Raw genomic sequence first — 21,680 nt, forward strand, 5'->3', positions numbered from 1 at the left:
GCCAGCACTTTCGCCGGCAGGGGGCCATTTATATAGCCTTGCGATTCGCGAGTCGAGAGGGGAGTGACCTCAGATAAAATTCCCCCAGATAGGTGGGGCTGCCCTACGGCGCTCCTTGCGCAATAAACTCCTACAGCGGAGAGGGGGGTGGGTGGGAGTAGTTGTTGGAATTGTATAGTCATAGTGGATCTCACACCACATCAATTAATGTACACAGGTCCGGGGACGGAGATGCCTGTGGCCGTGCAGGTCTTCCCGTTCTAGCCATGCTAGATAATTCAAAATACTTTTATTAGACCAGTTAAACTTTTGTAATCACTGTAAATGTTTGGGAAAGAAAAAATACACACAAATAGATAAAGGTTAGGAGACATGTAGTCACAAGTAGTACATTCACACACACCATCCAATGCAGAAATTCTATTTTTTCCTATATCGTTTTTTTTCGATTTCTGCTACTTTGGACCACAGACACTCTCACCTGCTATGTTGATGGGTATTGAAAATAATTGTATTGTAGGGCACCAGGTTATGAAGAGATTCTGGGTGAGGGGGATATTTCAAAAGCTAAATTTGATTAATTGTCCTTATAAAGAAAAGCAAAAAAAAAAAGGTATCCTCTGGCACTGTAAAAATTAAACAATTTTTAGTACCAGAATTATAGCATTAGCAGATTCACAGTTTATTTCATTACATAGAACTCAAATTGTCAGTTTTGGGAGGTGAAGGATTGAATTAGACCATTGAAAAAGTAAATCAAGAAAAAAACACAGAGATGCATTTAGATATAATTGCCACATTGTCCTCCAACATTGATTAATAATAATAATAGTTGTTGTTGTTGTTGTTGTTGTTGTTATTATTATTATGTCCCAGCTTTATTTTATATAAGGCACTGTGTAAATGCTCCAACCCTCTAATTTGCCCATAACAAAAAGCTTGTGAGGTGTGTTGAACTGGAAGAGAGTGACTGGCCCCAAATCATTCATTACCAAAAGTAATACAAGACTAGAGGAATTCATATCCAACTTCGCCTGCATCATATTTCAACTCCCAGAATTCTCCAGGCAGCCATATTTACAGTGACTGGTGAAGTCTGGAAGTTGAAAACCTCACAACTTAAAGTTGCCAAAGTTCTGTTCTAAGATTGTGCATCAAAGCAATGCACAATATTCACACAGCCTTGTAAAAATAGTTAGTCTAAGAAACAGAGAAGCAGCAAGATTTGTGGGAGAAATTATTTGAGGCCAGTCCACTGAAGCTCTATGCTGGGCTGATAGTGATCCAAACATCACATAGTTTCATCCATCAAGTTCCTTTTTGCATCTTTTCAAATACAATGAAATGGAGGGATAGCTTATAGAAAACACTATTGCCCCTTTGAAGCAAAGACTAGTATGTGTATTAATAATTATTGCAATTACATGGTACCTTTTAATTTCTTTTCCATTTCTCAAAGGCCCTGAGATGGTGACACTATGTTTATTGTACTATCTTCACAAATTCCTTTGTCTTCTGTTTTCATGAGCTGATTAGATCTTCCCTCCTTGAGCATTTTATTATCTCCCACAGCTGCCCCCACTTAAAAAACAAGTATTTAAAACAATTGAATAGATCTTCTCTTGGTTCTTACAGGCAACAATTGCTCTATAGTAGGCTATCTCTTAAGGGAATGTTACAATTATTGTTATAGTGAAATTAATTTTTTACAATTTGATTAAACAAAAAGTTTTATTTTTTTAAAATACAGTTCTGGAATACCATAATAATAATAATAATAACTAATAACCATTTAGCCCATAATAAGCCAGACCATGACTATAGTTAACAAAGAAACAAATATAGATAATAGACATTGCAATAACTGCAAATGAAAAGAACATTAAGAAAGACCTAGAAAAAAGTAAGGCAATAATAAAACCTTCAATAGAGATCAAGAAATTGTGGAAAAATGTCATAGTAGTACTCATAGAGATTGGTACACAGTCTGGTACTAAAAGATCTGGAATAGCACTTGGGCCCAATAATCTTATCAATAATCTTTTCAAGTAGCAAAAAAATGCCATTATTTGGAACAGTTCATATACAGTATTACAATGATATCTTTAACTATCTTAGATCTTTGGGAATGACTCAATAGCCAAAACTATCAAATCCAATCAGCATTAGTTGGTAAACTCGGTAAACAACAACATTTAAGTTTTTTTGCAGTCTGCATTTTCTTTTTTATTTTAATTGGAATTTATTTGCTCTCCTTTTACCATTCGTTATTATTATTCAGCAGCTAAAAATATTAGCTTTGTCTGGCAAAAAAGTAAAATTGAAAATTAGCATCAATTATGTTTGTTTTACAGATAAGATATTAATAAAGTTGCTGAATGCATGTAACCAAACTGCATTGTAGAAAAATGAGGAGGTGTATTAAACACACTTGACATTTCCCCCCAGTGTCACCATACCAGTTTTGGAAGAGGAAAAGTTTGAGTTCCCATATGCTTAACACTGAAAAGCAAGCAGTCTGATATCACAACATGTATTATATACTTTTTTTAATTCTGTAAGCCACTTACACTGTAACAATGAGATGGGAGGCACATAAATTTAATAAGAAAATAGACAAGAAATCATTTACTTTAGCAAGCCTCTAGTTCTTAAGAAAGATCATTATAGAATTATAGAAGAGCAAGACAAATTCCTTGTGTGTCCAATCACACGTGGCCAATAAAAAATTCTATTCTATTCTATTCTATTCTATTCTATTCTATTCTATTCTATTCTATTCTATTCTATTCTATTTCCAGTAACTTTCATAGGTTTGGCCATGTCGACTTCATTGCAACAAGTGGTTAGACATTGCTTCCTTCCAAAACTTCCCACCTAGTTTACCGTTTTGTGATTTCCCAGGGGCTAACCATATTCCTTGGCATTTTTAAGATCAGCTATGGTTGGCTGGGTGTTTACATAACCACCAAAATCTTATTCCTTAAGATGTTCCATCTCTCCTGCCCCCGCCCCCCCAGTTTCTCAGCAAGAGCTGCGGGACCACTGCATCCAGAGATTAGTACATCGAGATTGTTACAGGGACTCATGCCTTCCCAAATATCAGCCTCAAGAGAGGAGCTCACGTGGACAACCAATCATAACTTGTGAAAGAATCAGAAAGGCTTTTTATCTCTTTAGACACCTTTCCCTGCTATCTGGGCTGCCTTGCCTCTGCCATCCGGATTGGGGGAGGGCTCTCTTACTCAACAAAGGAAAAGAAAAAGAGCCATCCACCCATCCACCCCCATTGTTTGCTCTCTTGCGTTCCCTCCTCCCTCTCCTTACACCCAAGAACCTAAAACTGCCATCTGCAACTTCTAGCTTAGGAGAAAGTTAGGCACATGGCAGTAGAGTGTAGCTTACACTGCAACGTATCTAGAGTAATTACTGTACATCTTCTAACAATACAAAGCCCCATGAGGCAATTTTAAATCCCAGATTTAGTAGATTGAACCATACTAGTAGCCAGTAATTTCTTTCTTCCTCCTGTAATAATTATGCGTGTTTTAACTTCTACATGGTCTGATTGCATTGGTTCACATTTTAAAACATAAAGGTAAAGGTTCCCCTTGCACATACGTGCTAGTCGTTGCTGACTCTAGGGGGCAGTGCTCATCTCCATTTCAAAGCCGAAGAGCCAGCGCTGTCCGAAGACGTCTCCGTGGTCATGTGGCTGGCATGACTCAACACCAAAGGCGCATGGAACGTTGTTACCTTCCCACCAAGGTGGTTCCTATTTTTTCTACTTTCATTTTTACGTGCTTTTGAAACTGCTAGGTTGGCAGAAGCTGGGACAAGTAACGGGAGCTCACCCCGTTACACAGCAGCACTAGGGATTTGAACCGCTGAGCTGCCGACCTTTCGATCAACAAGCTCAACGTCCTAGCCCGAGCCACCGCGTCCCTTCGGTTCACGTTTTACTGTCTCTTAAATCATAACCCCCAAAATTCCAGGAATAAAGGGGAATTTATTATTTGGCAAGAAGCAATGGGATGTTGTAGAAAAGTATAGGATATATTTTAAAGGAAAGATAATAAATTGAGGATATTGTGACTTGAAAAGCTTCTTGAAATAAGAGGGGAAATGTAGCTCATGCTGAGGCCATTGGCTCCATCAGTTGCTGCTCTGAAGATAATTTGCAGAGACCTCATCTGGACTGTGAGATCCTGGTTTTACCCAATTTCACAAGAAACATGTGACATTACCACCTTCTTAGATGCCCTTGTTGTGTAAATGCAGAGGAAGTTCATATAAAGTGTGAAAAATAATTCAGTAACATTTGGGGATGTACAGTAACATTGAGATCATATGAGTGACAGCAGCCAACATCAGAAGATGCTATAGCTTAACCAGAAAGCACATACTCTGCCTGAAGGTGGCTGCCCTAGATATTTGCCTAGGAACCTAGTGACATGTGGCTCTACACACATGTGGCTTATGAAGTGGCTGCTTTTTTCTGATTGTTTTGGAAAGTCTCAGCAATGATGGTTTGAGCCAGTGAAGGCCTGGATGAAATTAAACAAAAATAAAATCTAGACAAGACTGAGATGCTGTTTAATAGATACCTGATCATCTCATCCCAATTCCCTTGTATGGGAACCCTTTTCTGAGATGAAAGGAAGCATTTTTCAACATACTATTATAGGACTGGAAGCAACCGTAAGTGGCAGTGGACAATCTCATTTATATATTAAGGTTATACTACATACATTGAACTCAAACTTCAGTAAATAGAGATGCTGGCTGCATAGCATGCAGTGTCTAAAGGTAAAGGTTCCCCTCGCACATATGTGCTAGTCATTCCTGACTCTAGGGGACGGTACTCATCTCCGTTTCAAAGTCGAAGAGCCAACGCTGTCTGAAGACGTCTCCGTGGTCATGTGGCCGGCATGACTCAATGCAAAGACGCACAGAATGCTGTTACCTTCCCACCAAAGGTGGTCCCTATTTTTCTACTTGCATTTTTTACGTGCTTTTGAACTGCTAGGTTGGCAGAAGCTGGGACAAGTAACGGGAGCTCACCCCATTACACGGCACTAGGGATTCGAACCGCTGAACTGCCCGACGTTTGATTGACAAGCTCACCATCTTAGCCATTGAGCCACTGCGTCCCAAATGCAGTGTCTAAATAAACCTTATTGTTGTTTAACTGATGCCTTGTCCATCCAATATATAATAGCATTGATGAGCTTTCCCAGAATTCCCAAAATCATGGAATTGCTTGTCCCAGCTTTATCTTTGTCTTGAGTAGATGAACCCAACAACTGGACTCCAGTGAAGCACCCAGAGAAAAAATGGCTGCCTTCAATGAAATGCTGCTACTAAGCTGAGAACATACTGAAAACCCATGCTTGGTATACAATTGCTTTATAAAATCATGTTGTACATGAAGAACAGCCCTAGACTGAATGCTCAGATATGACTGTTGAGAAATCCGGATTTAGTTAGCACAGTTATGGATTTGCATACACCAGCTATACTATTGTTGAATGACCATAGCATTGATTTTAATCCTACCTGGTATGAAAAGTAAGAAATCACTACTAGAGAAATATAGTAATTTCAAAATACTGGGACAAAGTATAATTAAAAACTATTTGCACCATTTGCTTCCAAAACCTCTACATATTTTCAATCCATCTTTAGGACCTGAGAAATACAATCTTATTCCAAATTGCCTCCTCTTTGGCATTGTTATCCAATCCATACTCAATGTTCTTGTACGTTGTTAAGTGATTTATTATTCCCCCATTATCTTGTTTTATTTTTATACTTGTTTTAGTATTTTATGATTGGTTACATGATTTTAATCATTGCTGTACGGTGTGTTGCCCAAAATCATATTATGTGTTTAGTAATTAAATAAAACCAATCAATCAATCAAGCTATACTTAAAACAATTGTGCCTGAAAATATTATCTTCTTAGATATATCTACTAAACTTTTTGAAAAATATTTTAATATCATTTTGAGGAGAAATCTGAGTATCAGTTTTTGTATTTATTTCATTTATTCAAATGTACCTGGTTCACAAAATTTCTCACTAAACCATGATTTGCCTCAAGACAATTACTGAGATGGAATTTGAACCCATATCCATCTAACATTTTTTTATAACTATTTAACTGATTATAGTTGCATTATTTTGATCTGTTTGTTGACACCTATCTGGTCAGGGATTCCAGCTGGGTAAGAGGTTTAAATGATCGGTGATCAGAAGTAATTTATGATTTTCTTTATCTTGTACTGTGAATACATGAATTGGTGGGAGATAATGAGTTACTGGGATTACAGAGCATGACAAAGTCAATAAATGGAGTTAAAGGGATAATCAGGCATCATATAATATAGCATCTATATTGACTAAAAATGTGATCTAGAACAGCAGTCACCTACTGGTGATCCGTGGACCACTGGTGGTCTGCATGAAAATTTTGGTGGTCTACAGAAAGATTATTTGCATTTTTTATATTGCACTAAATACTATGTATCTTTTTAAAAAATTCATATTAGTGTTCCGCAGGATTTAAAATTATGAATTTAGTGGTCCCTGAGGTCCGAAAGGTTAGTGACCCGATCTAGAAAACCAATTCAGATTGTTTAAAAAAACTTTTTTCTAATTACACTTTATCTCAGAAGCAGAAATTCATCTGAAAGAAAATTATATTTCAAAATTTAGTCGGGTAACTAAATGATTCAATAATATCAAATTGAAAAAAAAATTTAAAAGAATTTTTTATCTGCTAACCATTATTCTACTACAGACTCATTTTGCATAAAATGAATGAGAAACGGAATTAGTTTGATTTCAATGTGTTGTCAGATCCCAATGATTGATTCAATAGTTGTGTGAATAGGCCATCATATTAAGCCATAAAATGGTTTATTTTTTTGGAGTAGCACGCTAGAAAAACATAGCTGTTCTTTAACTTGTGCTATATTTCCTTTTTTCTTCAAAAATACAGTGCGCTCCCGTGATTGGTGCTCAACAAAAAAAAAAATCTTCTGCATTAACTTTAATGCCCAGTTTGATCAGTTGTTTTAACTGTACCAGTAGTATAACCTGAGTGTACTATATTCTGAAACTAATGCAGATTTTGTTATAAAATATGTATGGTGTATTCCTGCTCTGTATGATAATGCACATGGACTCATAAATATGATCAGACACTCTTTTACATAACTTTATGGTGCTGAATGAAGACTGGTGTCAATTTTGTGAAGCACAAAAAGAAAAAAAATCCGAAGAATAAGGCAGTACTGGGTGTTCAAAGGAATATTATTGGGTTTATGAAACTGACAATTAAATGCTTGAACTGTTTGCTTTAGCTGCCCAGTAAACAACCTTAAATACAGGATTCGAGTCTAATAGCCCCTATAGTCATCTGGAACCATGTAATAATTCTTCCACAAAATTCAAATTTATGTGACTTCCAATAACATGCAAGAAAAAGAGCTAATTTTTATTTGTAGAAATTTATATTACAAACACACAACTATACAAGCTTTTTGGAGCCAAGCTATATTTCTCCTGCAATATGCAGTTTGTGTCCTCCCCAATTCTGACAATGGGGTCTATAATGCAGAACAGTGCCAATGCCAGTAATTCTCCCCTGACAGTTTCTTAAATGTGGCTGTGCCTTAATTCTAGATGTAAACAGATGTATATGGTTCCCATCAGTTAAGAATGAGCAATCACCAAGTAGGAGGGCCAAAGCGGGAAATCAGCAATTCTTGATCATCAAGATCCTTCTGAACCTTTTTCCGCATGTAAAAGATGGGGCAGTCACGACTGAAGGAAAGAAGGGAAAAAATCCAGAAATTAGAGCAATGAAGAGCTGGAATTTTTTTTATGAGAATGGCAAATTTTTTGTCAGTGACATCCAGAAATTTAGGGATGGAGTGGGAAGGGCGAGGGACAAAAGATAATTCACCTGCAGGAAAAGAATAGAACCTTTACGTTTTGGCTTTTCTCTATCTTGATAAATCAACTTTCTCCTTTTACCAAGAACATCCAGGATTCTTATTCAGCACAGCCAAAAGCTTGGCTGGGAATTCTGGGGTTAAGTCTCAACACCTATGAAGGGCTCCCAGATATCTGGGATGGGGGGAAGGCCCATCAGGCTCCCAGATATCTGGGATGGGGGGAAGGCTGCAATCAGAATGAAACAGAATAGTTTGTCCCAGTACTTCTTAAAGGTTTTGCTCTCAGGACCCTTTTTCATTTTCAAAAATTACTAGACAACCCATGATCTATTGAATTATTTCAAAGACTTTCCTTACTTAGACAGAGATAGAATGACCAAGGGCAACACCCCATCCCTGGAAAAAAAAATACCCCGGGGGAACAGCAGAGACATCTGATTTCCTGCTAGCTTGACCAGGGTTGACTGTCCTAGTAGTCAATTGTGGGATCAGTCCACTTGGGTTTCCAGAGAATTTGGGTGGGACCTGTCTATTGAATATGCAGGTAGCAGTGTGGCAGCAGTTAAATGACCATAAATTTGCCAAATTTCAATCACATGGAAGTCATGGGTCCTGGATTTTGGTGCACTCTATAAGTTAGCCCTTTTGAGGTACCTTAGTTCAGAAATTGTTGCTATGCAATGTACTCTTTCAACCAATTAAAGGTAACTGACAAGTTGAAACGAAGAGATACATAGCTGCCAAAGCAGAATTTTTGTAACATATAAAGGACCACTAAAAAACTTTTGTTTATGAGTTATATTTATTTATATTTACCAAATTTACCAAATTAAAATTGATGTATTTATAATTTATTGAATCATGTAAAAATAACAGTATTAAAACCATTAGATATTAACATACATATTTTTCATTTTAAGAAACTAAAAAGATAATAAGAGTGGCATTGTTAAATTTTTGCGAACACCCTCAAGATCTGGCAAATAATCTTGATTTTGCAGAGCCCGAAGATCTTTGGGGATCCCTAGGCCACACTTTAAGAAGCACTAGTCTATGCCATCATTTCAGACAGAAGCTAGAAGATTCTGGTTCTAAAATAACCCTCCATAGAAATGCTTCTTACAAATTATAACTGCAAAATAAAAAAAAGAACAGCGGGGACTGAGTTTAGTATAGAGTAGATTCAAACAGGATAATTTATGGTATAGCTTATTGTGGGAAAATATGATACTAGATGCTTTGTGCCCAAGGCCATTACGTTAAATCATAATATGGTTTATTTGTTGGAATCTTACTGGCTACCATGAACACAGTAATGATTTAATTAACTCCTTTTAGGATATCATGCACAATTTAAATCTAGTCTAATGAGAAAATTAATGCCACCTTTGGGGGGAGGGGGGGAGTGTGGTGCTTGTTATCTATCTACACACAATAATGTGTTATTTTTAATGTAAAGGAAAATTTAAATGATTACTCCATATTGCAATCAGAAGTCCATCTATCCAATCAAGACTCTATCCCCTAAATTCTTAAATTCTAGCAGCCAGGCTTTGTTTGTCCCGATGTCCCATGTTAAATGTACCTCTCTTGCACTCTTCTCTAAATCCAGACAACTCAGCTAACACATGCTGACTACCACAACATGAGGCTCTATCTTTTCCCTCCCAATCCCTTTGCCAGCTGGCAGGTGCTATATTTATAAAGGCAATAAATGGCTTCAGGTATACCCCCGCCCCCTACCTCTGCGTGGGAGCCATCTGTTTGCTGATCCCTAACCAGCTTGATAAGCAGTTGTAAACACTTGGGGGGTGGCATAAAGCCATATTTTATCCCAATGTCCCGTGGGAACATACTAGAGCCTGTGCTGCCATAAGAGGGTGCGGTGGGTGATCAGTCCTCACCTGGTACACAGTACATCTTCATGTAAGCTCCCTTGGCAACGCTGACATTGTGTCCATAAACGAGAGAACTTTTCTTCCAAACCACTTAGATGGGTCACCTATGGGGAGAAAGAAAGATGGGGGAGGGGGGGAAGAACCACAAGAAGAAAGAGCAGCAAGATGTTCTCCCTTGGATGTGACCTAGCATTTAGTAGGCATTGCAAAGTCTCAAACTACTTTGAGCATGTTATGCTGTTGGGATCCTCAAAGTAGATTTGTAAGGCAGTACATTACTACATCCATGTTGCAATGGGGAGCCCAGAAAAAAGTACAGTTCATTCTCCTGCTAAGCCATAAGGTTGGCCTGTACTTTCCACCATGTACAATCTGGCCAGGATGGCCTGTTCATCAAACACACTTGAAAAAAATAGGTCATAGCATGTTGTGGGGGAAAATAAAAAGGGGGTGGGTGGGAATTGCTGCTGTAGCCACCAATCGCCAAACAGCAGCAATGATCTGCAGCAGTGGTAGCAATCCCCGATGACTGGAACGGGCCAAAAACGAGACATGCAGAGACTGAAAATGGGACACTCAGAGGCAGTAATAGGTGGTGGCGATAGGTGATGGCGATCTCTGCAGCCTGGAACAGCTGGTAGGCGGTATTCCGGAGGCTGATCCAACTGCCCAATAGCTGCTCATGCTAAATCAGGCTGTGCTGAAATTTACTTTGCAAATTCCTGGGAGGCAGAGGCAGACTTTTTTTCCTCTTCTAAAGCTAATGTGATTCTTATAGTCCGGGGCGTCTTATAGTCCGAAAAATACAGTATTTACAATAATTTTCTAGTCACAATGGGCCATAGGGAACACTGTTCTTATCTCTGTGAAATGGCATCTACATTTTGACTTTTTTTCCTAGTTTAGATTGTGGTAGTCAAGATAGAGAGATTTAAGTTAAAAAGTAGCACTTGATTCAAAAAAGGAGCCTGTGGTTACATTTGGCTCTACAGGTTCACCCCTGACCTAGGAGAGGACTGCTTATATTAGGGATTTTCTGATTTCTTAGTTCAGACTTTTAATCCTTATGCTGTTACCAGAATATTCTGCTTTCAAACTGCCACCAGTTCCCAAGTGGTTAATCTTAAACTAATTCTTCCCACCTCCCAGTGAAATCAAGTATTTGTGATTTGCAAACTCAACGTTTTTTCATCTGACATTTCTCCTTTTTCAAGGAAACAGGTCTATCAGTCTTTAGTAGTGGATTATAAGCCAGCTAAAGCTGCCTAATCATGAATTCATTCACCTCCTTCTGGTAAAGTTCAGATTGATGAGCCAGGCAGAACTTGCACACAGCACCTGTTGAAGAGCAAAATATTTTAAAAAAGCATATCCACCCACCTTATTCTGCCACATGGAATAACATTCTTAAATCCATTCTGAAGGGAAGGGGCAACCAGGAAGGCACAGAGAAACAACAAGGTACATTTTATTTGCAACAATGGGCTGGATGAATTTTACTTATATCTGGCACCTAAATGATCTTGCCTCTGGAAAAGAATTTACAGAAAGTCCTATTATCTCAGAATATTTCGGTGTAATTTGGGCCTTGGCTGAAGAGTAGTTTAAGCCACTTGCTTCACTAATATCAAGTTATTCATTCTTTCAGTTTGTTGTTGTTATGCACCTGCCTTTTGATTAACTGCGGTCTAGTTTGCAAGATAACGGGACCACAAAAAGAAACCACTACTGTAAACTTTTGAGATATTCCCTTTTGAAGTGTTCAAGAAAGAAATCTTCTTTAACCTTTCCCAGATAATTCAATTAACTTGTTCCCAAGTTTTCTCTCTACTGAATGCAAAATGTACCGATCACCAGAAATCGTTTTTATAGCCCCCAGAACTATCCTATCACAAACAGGAAGGCTTAATAAAATTCAGTTCTTTGCATTGCTTTTGGATTTTGTAGAATGTTTAAGGGTGTAGCATGGATACACTAAGTCTTGCATAAATGTAAAACATCAGTTTCATTCAGAAATGTGTTCCCAAATAAGTCCTGAGACTTCTTCCATTTTTGGACCGCATCCTTTAACATATACGTGCAAAGCTTGCTGCAGCCCTTTAACCAACGGAAGTTGCACATGTGTGTGTTAAACCATATTCCAGAAATCAATCTCCTCCCAAAGAAGCCAGGAATCCTGATAATAGGCTTTGCTGCCTATTAGCTTCATATTCATCCAAGGCAAATGGCAACATCTGAACATTCATCTCTTTTCCTACACTATACACTTTTCTCCCTCCTATAAATTTGGAGGAGACCAAAGAGAGAGAAAGTACTGGGGCAACAGCAGAGGTCACAAACTGTGAAGTGTGTTGATCTATTGCAAGAGTTTTCCTGCTGGTAACAGAGGCGCAGCTTCTGTACTCTTTGGCAAGTTCCGGCAATAGGAACTTGCAACATGCACTGTTGGTTAGACGTGAGGGGTGGGGGAAGGGAAAAAAATTAATGGACTCTGAGAAGACATGTGGGCAGAGGCAGGATCTCACCGTGGTGGTTGAGCACAGCCCGGCAACCAATGCAGGTGCTTCGTTTGGTTGCAAAAGCCATGAGTCCTCCAACTTTGGCTGTCAATACTGTTTTGCAGCGAGTGTGTTCTCCCTCTGCAAGGGAAAGATATGAAGGATCATACACACCACAGACCAGATCTTTATGCATATTAGGGAAAATACTGCTGATTTCACCTGCCCAGTCAGTCATGTTTTTATTTATTTATCAAGAAAATGTATATGGCCATCCAAGTCACTCTCAGTGACTCTGGGCAGCTTAGAAAAATAAAACCCCAGTACAAAAAACATTCTTGCTGTTGTGAAAAAAGCAAGAGAGCCAGTTTGATCTATTGATTAAGCAGCAGACTAGAAAGCAGGAGACATGAGTTCTACTCCTGCCTTAGACACAAAAGCTGGCTGACATTGGGCCCAACTCCCTCAGCTCACCTCACTTCACCAGGTTATCATTGTGGGGAAAATAGGTTGAAGGAGTATTAAGTATGTTCATTGCCTTGAGTTGTTTATAAAAATAATGAATAAATACATGAATCCAAATTTCATCTGCCGAATCAGTCAATCTCATAGATAGTCTCCTTCAAATCATGTTTGATTCCCAATAACATGCCTATATAGTTTTCTTGGCAGCAATCTGAGATGCTTTTGATTTTCAGGCTTCCCAGTCTGAAACCCTCAATTAGCTTCCAAAGCTAACCAATAATAGGCCGATGCTCCCAAAGACCATTTAGTGTATCTCTGCTCCATCTCATTCAGTAACCCAGCTGCCTTTCTTCCTCAATTGAAAGGCAGTCTGAGCTTAACAGTCTTAATTGTTATTAAAAGTCCAGAGCGAACGTCCCTACCAAGCCTGCTATTCTAAATCAAAATCAAGTTTCTATTTTGATTTTTTTGTTGAAAGTCAAAGATCACACTCACTCAGTAAAACATTCTGAGCTTTGCCCTCTCCCAAGATAGGCTCAAAGATACGCAAGAGGGGCTTAGCTAGTTGTTGCTCAAGATAGTACTGGGTATCAATGGGCAAGTTGTTCTCCAGCACATAGATGGGATCCTAAAATAAGAAAGAAAGACATAAGACATTGCTAGGGTCCAAGACAGGAGCAGAACTAGATTGCCAGGGCACCTAAGGATAAAGCTACTTTATCTCTTTACTGAAGGCTGAAAGCCACTTAACAGGCTATTGGTCCAGGTGCACATGCATTCTGATAATAATAAGGAAGAAATATTTACTCCTTGGCTGTACAAGGTATTGATCATCACAATAGCAAACCTTATTAGCCTTATCTTCCACGCATAACTCCTCATTGCTATCATCATCATCGTTCTTCCATACTTACTTCAGATTTCATGTACGCTGCAACACCTTTGGCTGCGCTGATAATAACGTAAGGAACTCGATCTCCCAAGTTGGGAGCACTGCCAGGATCTCGCCGACGCATCCTAAAGGAAAAAGTGATAGGAGGGCTGCGTAGGTCAAAGTGAAGGATTGCATGAAGGATGGAGGCAGTCTGGAACTGAGTAATCCCAGAGGAAGGTTAAGAAGACTGTGAATCAAGCCTGAGCAGAGTCAGGATGGACCGAGGAAGTGGGAAACAGAATTAGCAGCTCTGGAGAATTAGGAGATGGAAAGTTTTGACATATGATCCAAGTGGAGCATTTTCCTTGAGCAAAGAGATATCTGAGAAGGAATCAAAACAGGCTGAAGGGATGGAGAATGGCACAGAAAATATACAGCAGGAAGTATAATTAGTGTTAGGTCTCCTCCACAAATGTGGCTGCAACAGGGCACTTTCACCTTCTAAACTTTTGTTTATCGAGAGGCAGTGGAGCAGCCAAAAGGCCCCTGTTACCTCCCAGGTGTCTCTGGGTGGCAGATGACATGGCTTCAGCCAAGACAGGAAGCCCAGAGCCAAGAGGTGGGTGTTGCAGAAGTTCCACTTGCAGCTGCACTCACCACGACTATTTCTGCCTTTCCCCTCAGTCATGCCTGGCTGGCCACCCCACGCCCACACACCTTTTTCCGCTGCCCTGAGGACAGGCAGGGTGGGTATCACTTAGGGTAGCAAGACTGTGGGGAGAGAGAGAGAGATGAGGCAGCTCCAAACCTTCAATGCTGCATGACAATTTCCTTATCAAATCCCAAGAGAGGGGCCAGACATAGTTGAGAGAGCATGTGCTTTCTATATGCAAAAGGTTCCAGGTTCAATCCTTGGCATACTGCTAGGAATAAGTCCTTGGAAATTTGTTTCTAGATTAGACTAGGTAGATTAGACTAGGAGAGGACTAGTGAATTGGATCAATATAAGGTTGTTTAACAGATTTAATCGACCTCCTCCAAATCTGGCAACCGAGTATGTTCAAGTTAGAGGACTCTTGTTATATTCTTAAACAAGAAAAAGTGAATTAAAGCATTCTCTCTCATTTTCAGCTCACCTCTCGGCCAATTCCACATGAGCCTGGCGCCCTGCATATTCATCTGCAGTGCGTGTTAATTCCTTGGTGATCACCAACTGTGAAATGTCAACTCTGTTGCACAACAGATCTGAAATCACTTCCTTGGCATGGGTGACAGCCCCAGAAGGGTCCCTGAAAAGTACAGTGCATGTGACAATTAGGAATGTCCTCTTGAGTAGGACACCAATTCTGAGCTTTAGAAACTAGAGAAAGGCTGGAATGGGATTGAGGATAAAAGTCTTGTACCAAAAGGGCAATGTGTCATTTTAGGAGCTAATGTAGTTTACTGTTCAGAACGTTACAATGAATTGGGGAAACCCTGCTTCAAATTGTTCCACTCAACTGCAAAATTCATTGTATGATTTGGGTCAGTTATTCTCTCTCAGCCCATCCTACCACAGGGAGCTTCTGTGAGGACAAAAAAGGAAGGGGAATGGAGGACAGAGACTGAAATTCCCACATTACCCACCCCAAAGATATACTATGTAGAAGTCAGAAATATTGCAATTAAAAATATAGTTTAGAAGTTACAAATATTTGCTCGTACTGTCCCTCTACAAACACATTCCTGCTACTCAGGTGCTCATCAGACACAAGCCCTGCTAAAATTTACAGACCTATCTATGAGCAGCTTCTGTAGACAGGTGTTGATAAGGTTTGCCACCAGGGGGCAGTTGTCTCGACGCACAGTCTCAATGCCCTTGCAGTCCATCTTGTCATGCACGTCAGAGTTGGAGGAAAAGTACAGGCCAGCATAGCGCTTCTTATTGATCAGGAGATATGGAAAATATACCTGGTAAAGAAAACATCATGGCTTTGTATAATTCCCAAAACCAGATTCTATTGCAGAAGACTTATCCAACTATTTAATTTGAATAGTATTTAAGGAACTGAAGAAATAACTGTCTGGTTTCAGAAGAAATACACTTTGTTTATGGAGTGGACAAAATCTTTAGCATATTAATGAAGATGGCACTTTGCCTAAAGACTGGAAGAATGGAAATCAATGAAATGTATCAAGAATGAATGTAGAAAGCTTGTTAAGTAGGCTTGGGAAGATGTTTGGTAGTATTCCGAGTGAAAGGGAATATGAAGTGACAAGAAGTAAAATTTAGGAAATGCAGTAAGGCTGGACAAAGGGTACAAAGATCCCACTTTGCTTTGAGAAATATATGTACGCAAACAGGACAGGTACAGACACCAAAGGATGGTCAAGACTGCAGAAAGAATAAGTACAATGAGTCTGCCTTCCATAGAATTATCTCCTGTATGTTGCACAGGTCAAAAGGAGGCCTGAGAAGATACCTGAAGACCCCTCACATCCTGAACTGCTTCAATTCTTTCCTCAGAACAATGCTATAGGGCATCGTGCCAAGGCAACTAGATTTGTGCCATCTCTGCTTAAAACCTAATTCTCACAGTTTTGTCTAATGTCTATGTATATAGTGTGGCTATAGTAATATTATTTATCCTTCTTGTTATCTGTCTTCCCCCCCTTTATTAGTATATTATTATTATTCTCCACATTGCTCTGCATGTACACTCAGTGCTTCTATACCAGAAACAATTTCCTTCTGTGCCTAATGTCATCTGGCCAAGTAAAGTGTTCAGTTCAATTCAATAAAATTCAATATAGCAAAACTCTCTATTGTTCTTCTCAATGGAAGACTTTGAAGCAGATTTTTAACTGAAAATCTTCATATGAAAACTGAAAATCTTCAGCTATGTGTTTAAAGGATTCTTTTTTCGTTTGTTTGTTTAAAGGATTCTAGTAGTTTGAAGGACACTAGCACTTTCTTTAAAATGTTTTTTTTCCCCAGGCATAAAACAAAAATGTGCAAATTAATTGTGTTCTCACTATTAAAATAGTATCTAGTCTGATATTTTATTAAAGCTTCTGAACATTTATTGTCATTCTAAATCTTCTCAGTATCACTATGTTCTATCTTCACTATCTGCCTTTTACAAAAAAATGCCCTGCTGCATTGCAGTCTCCTAGCCAACTTTGGCAGATCTCAAAAAGCTAAGCAGGATCAAATGAGAGTCTACCAGGAAATTCCAAGACGTTAGGGTGGATTACAAAATTGAAAAAAAAATGTTCTGGATGAGGGTAATAGCCAAGAAAATTACACAGACCTATGAATGAATGCCTGGAAATGGATTCAATAACAAAAGTTTACCTTTATATAATATCCTATCGATGGAAGTTTCCCTGAACAGAAGTTCTTCAGAGGTATAAGAAAGCTAAGGCTCACAATGAACAAAGGCTAGCGACAAAAGTAAAAAATAACAAAAAAAGCTTCTTCCAACATGTTAAAAACAACATTAGGAAAACAAGTCAAGGAAACAATTGGCCCATTGCTGGGGGAAAGTGGCAAGAAGGTGACAAGCAACAGGGAGAAAGCAGATCTACTTAACTCATTTTTTGCATCTGTCTTTACACAAAAGGAAAAAACAATCCAACCTATCAAAAACAGCACTACAAAAAACAGATTAGGAACACAAGTTAAAATAGGGGAAAAAATGGTAAGTGAACATCTGTTTACCCTGGACGAGTTCAAATCACCAGGACCAGATGGATTACACCCCAGGGTTCTGAAGGAACTGGCAGACGTGATCTCAGAACCACTGAACTATATCTTTCAAAGATCCTGGAGCACAGGGGAACTGCCAGAGGACTGGAAAAGAGCTGATGTAGTTCCCATCTTCAAAAAAGGAAAAAAAAACAGATCCAGGAAACTACAGACCTATCAGCCTAACCTCAATACCAGGGAAGATTCTGGAAGAGATAATTAAGCAACGAATTATCTAACTACAGACCTATCAGCCTAACCTCAATACCAGGGAAGATTCTGGAAGAGATAATTAAGCAACGAATCACCGAACACCTAGAAGCAAACAAAGTAATGACCAAAAGCCAACATAGGTTTGTCAAAAACAGATCATGCCAGACTAATCTTATTGCATTCTTTTACAAAGTGACAAAATTAGTGGACCAGAGGAATGCTGTCGATATAATTTACTTGGATTTCAGTAAAGCATTTGATAAAGTAGACCATAACCTACTACTAGATAAAGTAAAAAATGTCGGTTAGACAGCACCACCACCAGATGGATTCGTAACTGGCTGACCAACCGCACTGAACGTGTGGTCCTCAACGGAACTACATCCACATGGAGGGAAGTATGCAGTGGAGTACCCCAAGGCTCTGTTTTAGGCCCAGTACTCTTCAACATCTTCATCAATGACTTGGACGAGGGGATAGATGGGGAACTCATCAAATTTGCAGATGACACCAAGCTGGCAGGAATAGCCAACACTCCAGAAGATAGGCTCAAGATACAGAAAGATCTTGATAGACTAGAACATTGGGCGCTATCTAACAAAATGAAATTCAACAGTGAAAAAAGTAAGGTTTAAGACAAAAAACCAAAATGCACAGGTACCTTGCTCAATAGTAGTAACTGTGAGAGGGATCTTGGAGTCCTAGTGGACAACCATTTAGATATGAGCCAGCAACTGCTAAAAAAGCCAACACAGTTCTGGGCTGCATAAACAGAGGCATAGAATCAAGATCACGTGATGTGTTAATACCACTTTATAATGCTTTGGTAAGGCCACACTTGGAATATTGCATTCAGTTTTGGTCGCCACGATGTAAAAAGGATGTTGAGACTCTAGAAAGAGTGCAGAGAAGAGCAACAAAGATGATTAGGGGACTGGAGGCTAAAACATATGAAGAACGGTTGCAGGAACTCGGTATGCCTAGTTTAATGAAAAGAAGGACTAGAGGAGACATGATAGCAGTGTTCCAATATCTCAGGGTTTGCCACAAAGAAGAGGGAGTCAAACTATTCTCCAAAGCACCTGAGGGTAGAACAAGAAGCAATGGGTGGAAACTAATCAAGGAGAGATGCAACTTAGAACTAAGGAGAAATTTCCTGACAGTTAGAACAATTAATCAGTGGAACAACTTGTCTGCAGAAGTTGTAAATGCTCCAACACTGGAAATTTTTAAGAAAATGTTGGATAACCATTTGTCTGAAATGATGTAAGGTTTCCTGCCTGGCCAGGGGGTTGAAGACCTCTAAGGTCCCTTCCAACTCCGTTGTTGTTATTGTTGTTGTTGTTGTTATTATTATTATTAAAACATAATTATAGAAGGGCAGCTTGGACACACCTGAAAGGACCACACTGGAAAACAGCTTGACTATCTTGTGTCAAGTACTTATTCAAACCTACTTAAATATCATCAAATGTACCTTCTCAAACTCCAATTTGATGGGTGGAATGAAATGGCTGGAGACCCAGGCTGCTGCTTCCCTGCCTAATTCCATGGATTCAGCAACTGATTCCACACCCAGACGGCACATCACTGAATCTGTGTCCCCATATATAACCTTTAAGGAAAGAATGAAATCTTCAAGAACTCTTGTCCTTCTTTATCTGGAAGTACTTCAGTCACACTAAAGAGCTACTAGATTCCTTTGTCAAAAGACATAACATACCACCACTCTTCTTTTTGTCAGTTCTGCCTCTCCCCCATTTCCTATAGTGAGAAGATGCAATTCCCTCCAATGCTTAACCCCGATCCTTGAACTCATTGGAAATAAGATCACATTGTGTCAGCCCTTTGAAGTAGACCAGGTAAAAAGCGTAAGCCATGAATACTGAAATTATGTTTATTTTAAGGTTACAGTGTCAGAATCGTGTAATTCAGAAAACATTCTCCCACTCTTTACTTTTACTTGCCAGTAAACTAGGGAGGGTCCCTTCTGAAATGCTTCCCACGCCCCCATTGTCTTTGTGGGCTAAGATACCTTTTGCATAATGGTTGTCTAGTCTGTGACTCTTCTTCCTGTCACTGAAAGTTATTCCCACATACCTTTACATGTTGCCAAAGAAATGTGTAAAGAATGTGTTGAGAACAAGATCCCAAAAGATGACAAGGCAGATTTTATGCTAACCAATATTGGAATATAGCATATATATTTCTCCTCTAAGGCAAGCATAGGCAACCTTAGCTCTAGAGTCAGAAGTGGACTTGAATTTCATATGACTTTTGCTTAATTTCAAATATTTCAAATTTATTTCTGCGCAAGCAAGTATTTCAGACTTCTGCCAAAACCTAGTGACTTCTCCCCTGGCTGCCTTTGTCTTGATAGAAGGTGTTAACAATTTTAAAGAAAAGACCGGGTATCCAATTTTAGTTCTGGCATTGCAACCATTAACAAACACAACCAAACTGATCTATTCCTTAACAGAAAAAAAAGCTGTATGCTGCTATTCTACAAAGTATATTGCCTTTTCAGCTTTCCTGTCTAACTACTACCATAATGAAATGTAACTTTGCCCTTCTCTTGCTCACCTTTGCATCAGCCTTATATCCATTGGCAATAGTGTACTTGGATTCTACCAGTTGCTTTGTTTTCTCAATCATCTGACGCCCAAATCCAGTCACACTCTGAGAAGGAATAGTTAGCAAGCATTATTTTATCTTTGGGGAGACAAACAAAAAGGTTTAGTTGCAGTAACTTTAAATTTCAATGTCCCCCATTCAATCAACACTTTTCATCAGTCTCCATTACCATCTCTCTCGAAAACTATATCTGATATTAGCATCTTTGCCAAACATTAAGAATGCCAGGCTTCCTTAATTTGCTAGAAGAAATAATTGATGTTTGAAAAAAATATTTTCTACTTTCTCTCTCAGATTATCTATTTTTATAAACACCATTTTTGATACAAACTGTATATATCTGTAGTACACAATACCAGGTAAACTTCCCAAAGAAATCCAGAAGTCCAGTATAACTTTTTAGCAATACGTACCCAGGCAAGAGTATTTACTGTACAGAATTTGTGTAAATAGAAAAAGAATTAAGGATTATTTCTAATAACTAGAAGGCATTTCAGTTTATCACAACTACAGCATCTGGTTTACAAAATATGCTTTCATTTTTCCTTTTAATTAAATCAGGAGGAAGATATTTTTGCAACGGGGAGGCAGTTTTTTTGACTCTGACCCAGTAAGTGGGTTCTTATCACTTCCTCTAATATGAAATCTAGTTGGTGAGTAGAAACTGGGCTGTTAATATTATCTTGTTCAGAGGAATTCCAGTGTTTGCAAAAGGATTTTAAGAGAATCTAAACTGAGTAAAAACTGAGCAATCAGTAGGACTCTGGGGGGAAAATGCCAATGCTTCAAGAATTGAATTAATTAGTAGATTCTTCAAAGCAGGACCATCTTTTCTGCTTTTAAGACTCATTTGGAAATTAGGCAAAAACCAGGCTTCCATTAGACAAACAGCAGAGAGGTGCTGTGCTTGCATTTAGTATAAAGAACTTCCTCTGAATCATTTTCTAAATGTGCTCCTCCCTAACAGTCAAGTTTTTTAAAGAAAAAAAACTGCTTCAATTTAAAAAGTGCATATATCTTACAGGGACCATGTTCAATAGTACTCAAAAGCCAAAAATCAGAGAATTAAAACCAATCTTTAATTCTCTTACAATGTTTCTAGAAAATAGTGAACTCTGAAATTCAATCGCTTGATATTAAGTTCCCCACCCACTTTAGAAAGCCTGCTTAGTTTCCAAGCAAATATCTGCTGGCTATCTAACCAAACTTGTAGAATTGTAGCTAAAACAATCAAGATGCAAAAGCTGAACATTTTGTTTTCGGCCTTAGATAACCCGACACCTTGGGCTATCCCACATAGGTCATGGGCTTCCCCTTGCCTATCTTTTCAGAGAAAGCACATCTATCTGCCAGAGTTTTTGTTTAGTTGTCATAGTTAATTGTCCCCATACAAATCATCT

General features: G+C 38.8%; 1 protein-coding gene across 6 annotated transcripts in view; it reads right to left on the reverse strand.

Annotated features, from left to right (window-relative positions):
- Positions 1-7,473: 7,473 nt before the first annotated feature.
- The window catches only part of POLD1 (DNA polymerase delta 1, catalytic subunit), a 57,867-nt gene continuing 43,660 nt past the window's right edge, over positions 7,474-21,680 (reverse strand). For 5 of the 6 annotated variants that reach the window (XM_058183036.1, XM_058183037.1, XM_058183038.1 and 2 more), the window contains 10 exons: positions 20,230-20,325; positions 19,124-19,261; positions 15,478-15,653; positions 14,840-14,992; positions 13,744-13,846; positions 13,325-13,457; positions 12,392-12,505; positions 11,152-11,204; positions 9,873-9,970; positions 7,474-7,834 (listed from right to left, as the gene is read on the reverse strand). In XM_058183036.1, coding sequence (XP_058039019.1) covers positions 7,738-7,834; positions 9,873-9,970; positions 11,152-11,204; positions 12,392-12,505; positions 13,325-13,457; positions 13,744-13,846; positions 14,840-14,992; positions 15,478-15,653; positions 19,124-19,261; positions 20,230-20,325 — 1,161 coding nt within the window. In that variant the 3' untranslated portion in view covers positions 7,474-7,737. The remainder of the gene's footprint in view (positions 7,835-9,872; positions 9,971-11,151; positions 11,205-12,391; positions 12,506-13,324; positions 13,458-13,743; positions 13,847-14,839; positions 14,993-15,477; positions 15,654-19,123; positions 19,262-20,229; positions 20,326-21,680) is intronic. The other variant, XM_058183039.1, reaches the window with a different exon arrangement.

This window comes from Ahaetulla prasina, chromosome 4 (assembly GCF_028640845.1).
Source record: "Ahaetulla prasina isolate Xishuangbanna chromosome 4, ASM2864084v1, whole genome shotgun sequence".
Taxonomy (NCBI): domain Eukaryota; kingdom Metazoa; phylum Chordata; class Lepidosauria; order Squamata; family Colubridae; genus Ahaetulla; species Ahaetulla prasina.